Genomic DNA, 11854 nt, shown 5'->3' with positions numbered 1-11854 from the left:
GCATTGCAAAGCCATTTGATAAGCAGTATGAATTGCCAGGTTAAACACACATTTTCCTAAACAGCAATTCCAAATTTTGGGAAGTGAAAGATGCTTCTCTATAAGATCTGTAAGGAATTGATTTTTTGCAGCCACTACAAACGTAGTCAAGTACTAATATGAGCTTAGTAGGATTGGTTACTATTTAAGGCCTGTATAGTCAGATTATTTTGATTGCATTTTTATTTTCAGTTATTTTTCAGACACTTTATTGTGTTTATTTCTTATGAAAGAATTTTCAGTTTTTAAAAGATATATTCATTAAATAATTACTTTTTAAATATGTGTTATGTGTATTAATATTTACTGCCAGGTAAACCTTTCAAAAAATTTTATTTAAATAATTACAACAATTATTAAAAAATTATTTCATAAGCAAACAAAAAAAAATCAATGAGAATTAATCGTCAAAGCCCTAAAACAGGCAATTAAAGGTGCAGTGTGTACATTTTAGCGACATCTATGGTGAGGAGCTGGTGAATTCCAACCAATGACTCAGTCCACTGCTTACCCTCGTTTTTTAATCACATAGAGAAGCTACGGTAGCCGCCACCGGACAAACATGTCATCAGAGATAACTTAGTAAAAAAAGTTTGTACATTCTGTAGAAACATGGCGGCACAAAATTGTGACTTCCATGTAAGGTAGATAAAACGTCTCATTCTAAGGTAATAAACACATAACGGTTCATTATGAAAGGTCTTTATACACCACTGATAATAAAGTTTTGTATATTATTATGCATTTCTGTCAAGAGATCCTTCTAAAAATTACACACTGCACCTTTAATCCTCATAATCGTCACAATTAACCGTCAGTCAAATTTCATAATTGTGACAGCCCCATTTGGGAATTTGTGACATCATCCATATCTATTCTGAAATATTTGCCTATTGTTTATGGAATATGTTTCATCTGCCATCACTGTACGTCTTTTTTACGTCATTCCTTCCACGTCTAATCCTGACCTTCAGGGAAATTCCCAACCTTTCTGGGAACATTTCTGAAACTCACTGTACCCAAAAACGACAGGTCATGCGTTCGGCCTGAGACGTTACCCGACACTGTTTTCGAGACGGTCTCTCTCTCTCTCTCTCCATCAAAATTAATCTGAAAAAAGTAGGAAAGAAGTGGAATTTCCTGAACACGGATCTTTCCTGCAGCGCTGAGCACTAAATCCTCCATCATCAGGCGGCAACTTTATCTCTGGCATCATGACAACAAGAGGCCAAAAAAACAAGCGCCATTTCCCCAACACCAGCCTCTTAAAGAGGAAAATATCTATTTATCCTCTGCCAGACTGCTATTGCTTTACAGAGCAATTAGGTTTACCTTTCCCTTCAAATAATGCCCTGAATGACCCAGGGAATCCCTCCATTCAGTACGACTCAGAAACCCACCGAATGACATGTTGACGTCTGCCTAACTATCAGGTTAACCATAACCCTCCGGAGCTGTAACGTAAAGACTGTTTAAAGAAACACTTCCATCTACACACAGAGAGAGAGAAAATATTCAGGGACTTTTTTGGGTCCTGTGGGAAATAGAGAAACATTAAATGTTAAATATGCAGCAGGTAACAAAAGGTTTAGTGTCACGTAAAGGTTACTCCTTTAATGGAAACGATCAGGGGAATGTACAGACAAATGAATCCTTACATTAAGCCACGCAATTAATGTAATCCAAGATGAAGCTGTTTTCCACACATCTCTCCTCCCACAATCTCAATGGCCTTTGAAGAGCTATAAAGGCTTTGACGGACAGTCTCGACACAGGACCAGATCAAGTGCAATACTACATTGTGTACTGTACACCGCGAGAGCCCATCTCTGACCTCCAACCATGCTGACCAGGTAAGACACTCGCATCATTTCACTTGAAACTTCACGTGTATTTAGTTTCCTCTTAATCAAAACAAAACACTGAGCGTCCATTATATTGAGGACTTGAATTAAAACATCATGCATTCTTCAGTAAATAAATTAAATAAATCAGCACTGGTAAGATATAGACATATTAAAGACCAATTAATGACCTTTAATATACACCAAAGGGAATTACATAATATTACACATGCAAACTACTCTAAGAAGCTAAATCTAATTTGCAAAATCATTGCAAGTCTGTTTTGAATAGCTATTTAAACCTGTATTAATATATTTAGTTAATGAAGTATTTTATGATACTGAAACGCATCTTAATAAACATGAAGTGCATTAAATACATTTCCATTATTACCACCGATCAGATAAACTTGTTATGTTATGTTGTTTCAACCCATAGTTGGTTGATTTATAGCCCAACTGTTGGGTTTGTCCGACCATATTTGACCCAATTATGGGTTTAAAAAGCATTTAATATTATATATTTAATATTTATTAAATAAATGTAATACAATACAAGTTTATTTGTATAGCACCTTTACAAACAACAGGTGTTGACCAAAATGTTTTACAAGGTTAAAAGAGACAAAAAGTGACACCAAACATAATTTTAAACTAGAAAAACAATTCAATTTAAGTTAATGCATGAGGGATTCCCAAACTTTCTCATTCCGGGATTCACCTAGATGTGTATAATCTACTTCAAGACCCAGCAAAGTATTTTTGAATGTAAATATGTAAATATTGTGTATTAAAACTTTACAACATTAGTTTGAAAACCCCTAAACTAGTATAATATTGGTTCCTTGGTTCATTTGCTTTTAGCTGTTACTTCCTCATTCAATTGCATCATTATAGATATTTAACAGATCTCCATGCCTGCCATACAGTAAACACACCTGCATGTCACTGATATATGTTTTTAATCTGAAATTGGTTGATTCTGTTATACAGGAATATCTTCATCCTCTGCTCATTGGCTCTGGTTTTGGTTAAAGCAGACATTGAAGCAGGTAAAGTACACAATTATCTTCTCAAGACATATTACAGACAACAGTCTGTTATTTGCTGTTAAAATTTACTATAGTATAATATTATCATAACAAAAAAATCATCATTTTACGTATTTTATGTAATACAGTATATTAATGCATGCATCAGTCGTCTTAATAATATAAAACACTGCATCTAACAATTATATTATTTATTTGTTGCAGATGTTTTACTATGTGTTCGTGTTGTCAATAATGCTTCCAACAGGACATATGCATTACTTCCAATGACAATATTTCATTTATTTAAACCAATGTTTTGTTTGTTTTAGTGGATGGCGGGTCCCAAGCCATGTTTGCCACAGGTATAAATCCCATGTGTACATACTTTGCATCTATTTTTGGAAATGAAAATAAACCTTTAACTAAGATTTCCCTCTTTACACCGTAGATCAGGACTCAACATCAGACGAGGCACCGACAGGTAAGACTCGTTTTGAATCACTATGGGGCAGTTTTCTGGACAGGGCTTATTCTAAAATGCTTGTTTGAGCTGCCTTCATTTAAAAACACATTTTTAAACATATATCAGTGTCATTTTTTTGTATCAAGATGTAAACCATGTATTTTTTTTTTTTGCAAGATCCTCAAGAATGAGAGGAAAACATGCACCATTGATTGACACAGTTCTTAACATTAAAACGTGAAACATTTTTAGATTTCCTAAAGTCAGTGTGTCATAATGTTGAACTTTATTTATTCAATTAAAGTTATTATAAGAACTTTACAATATTAGTGACAGATTAATAAGAAACATTCTCAAAAAAATAATGATGCGCGTGTGCAACTGCATCATCCACTGATAAAAGCAACGCAAGGAGAAATTTACAAATTGTTTTTATTAAAATATAATCTGCTAAATAAAATTAAGTTTATGTATAATTGGTAGGTTTTTGTAATTTGAGACTCCATAAATCATTTCTACATTGGATCAGATAAATGTAATGGTTTTATCAGAACTAGTCTCTGGGTTTAAACGTTGGTAATGGTATCATGTACTTTGCTTGTCTCTGTTAAAATACAAGTTGTAATGTTTTTACTACAAATATCATTATAGTAGTTTCTCGTATAAGATACTAAGTCATTATTATAAAAAAGTTTCTCTTAAACATGTTTCTCCAAATAACTTAAGGTCTTACAACGTATGGAGTTTTATATTCATTGATAGATGTAAGCAGGGATTTGACTGTAACCGTTTAAATCTTACAATCAGACTGCATTTCATAAGGCTGTTTTCTTTTGTTATTCACAGAAAGCATGAACTTGGTCTCACCTGACCGGCCTAATGGTGAGTTACTAACCCTCACATACAGTATAACATACTAGAGGAGATTGAGAAAGTCTAGTATTTAAACTGTGCACAATGTAAGGTGTGTATGAGATTGTCAGATGAATTGTTATTTTCAGATAAAAACATGTGATGAGTTAAGACTAGAATGATCTGAGGGATAAACTGAAGATTTAAAGCAACACTGCATGCATGTCAACCACAGCTTTGACTAATGCACAATGTGGCCAAACACTTATATGACTTATAAACACAAGAGATTAATTCTACTAATACTACAATTTAACCAACCTATTTTATAGCACAAGGCAAACATTTTGGGGATTAGACTAGTCCTAGACTAAAATTAATGTAAGAGCTGTCCAAACTGAAAACAACTTGCACTGACATATCTTAAAATACATCAGTGCTCTTTGTTTTGCCTCAAAATGCACACAAGTAATGTTTTTAGTAAGGCATGTTTGCTAAAACTAGTTATATTTCACTAAGGTCTAACTAATCTCTGTCTGGGAAAACGCCCCATTAGGGTTTATTGTAGTCTCACACTTTGCACTGACATTTCTTAATATATATATTAGTCAGTGTCATTGTTTTGTTTTAAAATGCAAACTACTGTTGTTTTTTGTAAGGTTTGTTTGTAAAATCTACTTAAATGTCCTAATATAACTAAGGCCTAGTCCTGAATTAATCTAAACCCTGTCTGGAAAACCGCCTCATAGAGATCACCAGCTAAATGTATTCTGTCAAATAATTTCAACTAAATTCTGATTTGCCTTTTTTAAGATAAAGGAAATCTAGAAATGATAATATTGATTGTAAATTATTGTAAATAAGTATTTTATTTTGAAAAAAAAATTAAATGAAGTTTGAAGATGAACTTCTCTGTGCTAAAGAGATTAATGGAGTTAGTCTACAAAGCTGTCACTGGGATTGTACCCTATAAAAAAATCCTGATACGTACCATTTAGCTAAAAATATATATCTGTGAAGCACTTTTGTAAGGGTATCACCCCAGGGACAGCTTTTCTATCTTTTATTCTGATATTGTATTGAAGTCTGCCCTCTTGTGGTGTTTACACACACGTGCACGTCTTTATCCATTCTCAGATGTTTCTTGTCTTGGAAGTATTTGATGATTCATTTGATGTTTTTTCTTTCCTCTTCATCCAGATGAGCTTTTGCATTATAATGGAGCAAATGCAGGTATATTAAAGCACAATGACACGTTTAATGTAAAATATAAAAAGAAGTAATTCAGCTGAACTTCTGATAGTGAATAATACAAATAAACATGAACGCTATTCTAATCATCTATGGTGTATTTTAGATGCCAGCAGTGCAGAGACGGTGAATAATGGTGAGGAGCAGATTTAATCATAAAAAGATCTCTAACAATAAAAGACTGAAAGATAAACTAAACATTGACATGATATTATCTGTCTCTTTTTGTTTCCAGCACCTCAAGTAAATGATGTGCCTAAAGCTGGTGAGTAATGATATTATATGTTATAATGTATGTATGATTCAGTAGATATATAGTGTGATATAATGTATACTATGTGTACCGTAACAATATAAGCATCACATAGTGCAAAGAAAAGATCCATTGAAATGTTTTTAACTTAATTTTTATTACATTTAGCCACATCTCCCTCCTGAAATTGTCATAACTGCACTGTAAAAAAATTAAAGTTGAGTAAACTTAAAAAAATAAAGCAACTTGCTGCAAAGCAACTTTTATTTAAAGGGATAATTCACTCAAAAATGAAAATTCTGTCATCATTTACTCACTTTCATGTTATTACATCCACGCATACATTTCTTTGATGAACACAAAGGAAAATATTTCAAGAAATATTTGTAACCAAAGCAGTCGTGGACCCCATTTAATTCCATAGTATTCTGTTTTCCTACCATGGAAGTGAATAGGGTCCACAAATGGTTTGGTTACAAACATTTCTAAAAATATCTTCCTTTGTGTTCATCAGAACAAAGAAATGTATGCAGGTTTGTAACAACATGAGAGTGAGTAAATGATGAGAGAATTTTCATTTTTGGGTGAATTGTCCCTTTAATAAGTCCAACTTTCCTTAATAAGTCTATTAAAAGAAAAACAAACTTATATAGTTCACTTAACATAGTTGACTGAACTTAAATTGTTACTTTCATTTACTTTGGTGTTCATTTAGCATTTTGAATAATATTATAACTCAGAGAATGCAATGAGTTGATGACTGACTCATTGAATAAACTTGATTTTTCACAAAAACACAGATGAAACTGCATTGCTGAAATTCATCTTAATAATTGTGGAAAGAAATATAATGTTTACCAAAGCAAACACTGATTACCTAAATAGTAACTTCACAGAAAACTTTAACAACTATTTGGATGCGCTATCAGTTTTTACATTCTGAACACGGTTGAATCAACTTAAAATGTAACATTAATTTCACATTAGGTGAAAATTTAGGTTGAATACATTTACATCTTTAGGTGTTACCAATTGAAATATATTTTTTAAGTTGATCAAATTTTGAATCTTTTACAGTGAACAGCTTTTAAGTTTACAGTAAAAAAAAATTTCAAGTCATCTTGAAAGATGATGGGTATGGATTTAGTCTTACAACTAAGACTTTTGATTTATGGGTCCACAATGCAAAAATAACAAAATTTTAAATGTGATCCTGTTGTTTTCCACTCAGATGAAAAAATGTAAAAAATTCACTTTAATCTTGTTTTATCTTAAATAGTTTTCAGTGAAAAATAAAAACATAGTTTCTTCCAAAAAAACAAGTTTGATATTTTTACAGTGTGCAATGGGAAAAATCTTAAATACTTTGTGTAGTTTAACTGTAAAGTAGTTATTGATAGGGAATTGAATTGATGCTGATCATTTTAATAAAAAAAAGTATGACATGTATATAACAGTGTGAGATTCATCCATTAATGTTATTTGTTTGTTTATTTATCTCTAGATGCAGCTAAATCTAGCATGGAAGACAATGATGGTAAATGTCAGATGATGTAAAAACACAGACAGTATATGTAATCAGTGTATCTTATACTTTACAATTTGAACTTTTGTTGTAAATCTTTCTCTCTTCAGAGGAAGAAGCACCGGACTCAGAGGAGATTGCGTCTGTGAAACCCGCCCCGGCTCCAGTCCAACGGGCAACCAAATCCCATAATGCATCAGCACGTAAACGCAGCAAACCAGCCTCAAAAAAGAGAACAAGAAACCTTCGTCCATGAGATGTGAACCTTAGACAGGAAAACAAGGACAAGGCAGTGATATAAGATGACAAACAAACATTAATGTTTTTGTTTGCAGTGGCATTTTTTGTTTTGTTTTGAGAATCGTGAACTAGACTTTATCTTCTGTGATGTACTGATTTATTTGTGTGTTTGTTTTGTGTTTGTGTGAATTGCTACAAACATTCGGCACAGATTCTGCGGGCTCATTTTCTGTGAGCTCTCTGTTAATGTGACCTACATCATTGTGCTTGCCAAATATTTGAGCAATATTTGATTTCATTTTAGATCAGACTACTCAAAAATATACTGTTTTAATATTGTATAAGCTGTTATAGCTGTTTATTTCCTTGATTAAATACAGGATAAAGTTACGGGATATAAAATCGAACATTCTCAGACTTGATGATAAAAGCTGGTGCTGGCAACCTGATGACTTTGTGCTCAGATGCGCCAAGACTTTAAGCTCTTATAAAAACACACAAAAGCCTTTGATCTCCTCACAATGTCAGTGTTTAAATCAAAAGTGTTTCTATCTTTGTTTTCAGTCACTTTTTTATACACAAAGTATTTAACATTATTGAATTTACAAATATTATAATCAACGTGTTATTCTGAAACATTTCTGTCTTTTATTGTAGCCCTAAATAAAATATGGTAAAGAGAAACACGGCGTTGCTTCGTTATTGCACGGATTACACATAAAAATGTTAAAAATATATTAAAGGTGTAGCAGAGGATTTTTTTTTTAATTTTAGAAAAGAACCGCCTTCTTAACAACCACTTTTTTTAAAAAATGCAATTGCGCAACACTCCTGATTGACAAATAGGAGGACCAATAGTCTTGATGATCCACCCAGAAAAAGAAAATCCTCCGTAATACCTTTAAGTAATAAAGAGGAAGGTTTTTTTTAACTAAGCAATAAATTGGGAAAATTAATAAGCAATTTTTAAATTAACACAATAATATAATATACACTCTAAAAAATATTTAACCCAGGGCTGGGTAACTATGGGACAGAACACATTTCTGGGTTAAAATGACCCAAAAATGGGTTGTTTTAACCCAACTGCTGGGTTATTGTTAGTCAACCATGTTGAAACAACCCAATAGTTGGGTTAAAACAACCCATTATTTGGGTAATTTTAACCCAGAAATGTGTTCTGTCCTATAGTTACCCAACCCTGGGTTAAAAACAACCCAATATTTTTTAGTGTGTATATATATATTCAATCAACTATTCTGTATGTATTAATAAACATCTAAACAAAAATAAATGTACAAATCTTCTTTTATAAATAAACTTTTCTAAAAGTTTTCTAAAAAATAAAAATAAAGTTGTGTTCATGATGTGAATGTACAGTGAAGTTTTAATGGTAATAGATTTGTTCATCTAGTTTCCATAGTTTGCTGTAGCTGAGTATAAATAACAATGATTTTAGTATTTACACTGCAAAAAAATGTCTTGTTTTCAGTACAAATATCTAAAAATTCTTAAATCAAGATGCATTGTCTTGAGAAGCAAAATGTCCTAAGAAAATAAGTCTAGTTTTTAGACAAAGATATACAATTTAAGTGAATTTGTGCTTAAAACAAGCTAAAAAATATCTGCCAATGGGGTAAGAAAAAAACTATTTTCTTAAAAACTTAATTCAAGAATTTTATTTTAAATTTTATTAAGCACATATTCACTTAAATTGTATATCTTTGTCCAAAAGATAGACCTATTCTCTTAGGTCATTTTGCTCATCAAGACAAAAATACCAAGTAAGAAAGTCATTTTTTTACTTTAGAAAGACACCTGATATCCAGGAGGACACACATGAGGTTTTCAGTCAGTCTTTATAACTCTATACCATACACTGTATGTGTCCACTTTTGTGTAAAGGTCATGTCATTCTCTCACACTGAAGCTGATACCCGTTTAGAGTAATGACTCATGAACTTTTTCTGTCACGTCTACAGGTGAATTCAATCCTCAGTAGCACTGTTTCTAACACATTAACCCACTGAGATCTCTTCTGAGAAATACACACAACCTCTCAGTCATACAGATCAAACGCTCAGATTGTAAACCTGCTTATAATCCTTCTCAGAACATCGCCAGGGCTGCATATACATATACTGCAAAGAAAGAATGCAGATATAAATGGTTCTTAATAGCGATGCCATTTCTTTTCTATAATCTGTAGTAGCATCGATGAAACTTTAGTAACACAGAAAGGTTTTTCAGATGTTAAAGCTTAATTCTTTATGTTACCATACAGAAAAAAGTGGTTCTTCTGTTGTACCTTTATTTTTAAGAGTGCAATCTTCCAGATTTTGAGAAGCTAAGTTAGACAACTTACAACAAACTATATTGAGTTGGATGCACTTAAATTTTTTTTTGTTAAAACCAGAAGTTATAAAGTTGAATACTCATTCATAAAAATTAAGTTGTTCTAACTTGTTTTTCACATTATATTGTATTTGATTCAATCATAGACACTAGTTCACACAAAAGTACTAAAAACCCTCTACTTATTAAATTAACAACACTTGGCATTTCATAGCAACTTTAAAATTAACAACTTAACAGAAACTCTTTTAAATACTAAAAGTACAGAACATTAAAGGCGGAGTCCACGATGTTTGAAAGACGCGTTGGAAAAGGAGACGGGCCGACTAGTGCGACTACCAAAACACACTTATAGCCAATCAAATCAAATCAAATGCCGGGTTGCGTATGTGTGGGGCGGGTCTATCAACAGAAGGTCCAGATTCTATTGGGGTAGGGGCGTGTTTGTTTAGGTGATTTCAAATATCAACATTGGCTTTCAAACATCATGGACTCCGCCTTTAATAAGGGGGGGGGGGGCACCAAAGCTTTTTTACACTGATTTTTTAAGCTAGCGGTTTTCTTCCACGCTGCAAGAATGCGCTCAGCGTTCTCAGCTGAAAAACGGCATTCGGCGTCCTCCAGGCGCTTTCATCCGCATATAAAAGCTTTAGTGCGTCCCGCCCTTATTAATGTTCTGTACTTTTCGTATTTCTTTCTTCAGCTGAGCACTTTGGTCGCTGTGATACTTGAGCTGTGAGCCGGTTGGTTGTTGTGATACTTGTTCGGGCCCTACTCCACTGTGATTGGACGGCCGTGTGAGAACTGACATTGACGAGCGGAGCTTTTCACCCAAAGCTGAATATTTTCATATATAAAACCGGACACGCAGCTCAGCGCCACGCAGCGGCATTCTAAAAAAACACATTGTTTTCTATGAGTATACGCACACCAGTGCCGACAGGTGGCGCCTGTCCGCGGGGCCCAGCTTTGACTCAGGAAGTTGTCCACTCACATAGTTTAACATTAAATAAAATCATATTTGTCCCAAATCATTAACGATTAACATTGGCTGCTAACGTATATTTTGCATTTTTAAGTATACGCTATCTGACTAAGCTCGCGCTATTTAATGTGCACTTCCGGTTTATGATACCTACGCAACGCGGCGCTGAGCTGCGCCTCTGGTGTGCGCCCCTCTTTAGTCTTCTCATGTTTTCATCTTGATGCACCTGTTTTTTACAGAAATTCATAAAATAACACCATATTTCTATATTTACTCTCACTTTCAAGTACCATGCAAAGCATGCTGGGAACCTAAAACCTGAAAAATAATAGTTATCAAGCTAATTACAGTGAATTACTACAACTAGTTTTAAACAAACTAATGCAGATATTTAGGTTGAAGTTACACACGATGTTAAGTTCATGTAAATATCAACAGTGTTGGGGAAATTTACTTTACAATATTAAGTTACTCCCCATAAAAGTAACTAAGTTACTAGTTACTTAGTTTTTTTTATGAAAACGAATACTTGCGTTACTTTTGCGCTACTTTTGCGTTACTTTTTGTTACATTGGCTGAGGCTTGATCTCTTTCAGGCCTTGCAGGTGTTTTTTTATGGCTGAGAAGTTCTGCATTCAGAAATTACATATTTCCATCACAAAAAATGTCGAGCTTTGGCCTACCATCTCCGTTTCTGACTCAAACTGTTCCCGCTTAGACGTACACAATGTATTGAGTATCACAACAAGGCGCGCACGCATAGAGTGCGTAATTATACGTGACTACGTTCAGTTTAATTCAGTACATTATTTTTTTAAATCATATTAATTAAACTGAAAAGTAACTTGTATTACTTTTTTAAAATAGTAACTTAAATATTAATGCGTTACTTTACTCGTTACTTCAGAAAAGTTATATTTTTAGGTAATACATGTTACTTGTAATGCGTTACTGCCAACACTGGTTATCAACATTACTATGTCAGGACAGCTCAATAAAAAAGTTTGCTTAAA

At 33.2% G+C, this 11854-nt stretch overlaps 1 protein-coding gene across 2 annotated transcripts; it reads left to right on the top strand.

Moving 5' to 3' along the window:
• The first annotated feature begins 744 nt into the window (after positions 1–744).
• LOC129455654 (uncharacterized) lies at positions 745–8177 on the top strand. Of its 2 annotated transcripts, XM_055220419.2 has the most exons (10): positions 772–1892; positions 2877–2935; positions 3247–3279; positions 3366–3398; positions 4227–4262; positions 5433–5465; positions 5590–5619; positions 5719–5748; positions 7241–7273; positions 7372–8177. In XM_055220419.2, exons 1-10 carry the CDS (start codon positions 1882–1884, stop codon positions 7515–7517), a joined length of 444 nt encoding a protein of 147 aa, XP_055076394.2. In that variant the 5' UTR covers positions 772–1881; the 3' UTR covers positions 7518–8177. The 2 variants fall into 2 exon arrangements, with proteins under 2 accessions (XP_055076395.2, XP_055076394.2); XM_055220420.2 differs by lacking the exon at positions 3247–3279 and having other exon boundaries at positions 745–1892.
• The last annotated feature ends 3677 nt before the right edge of the window (positions 8178–11854 follow it).

The sequence above is a fragment of the Misgurnus anguillicaudatus genome, chromosome 20 (genome assembly GCF_027580225.2).
Source record: "Misgurnus anguillicaudatus chromosome 20, ASM2758022v2, whole genome shotgun sequence".
Lineage (NCBI taxonomy): Eukaryota > Metazoa > Chordata > Actinopteri > Cypriniformes > Cobitidae > Misgurnus > Misgurnus anguillicaudatus.
Note: the sequence above shows the minus strand (reverse complement) of the source record. Positions and strands in the feature narration are given on the sequence as shown.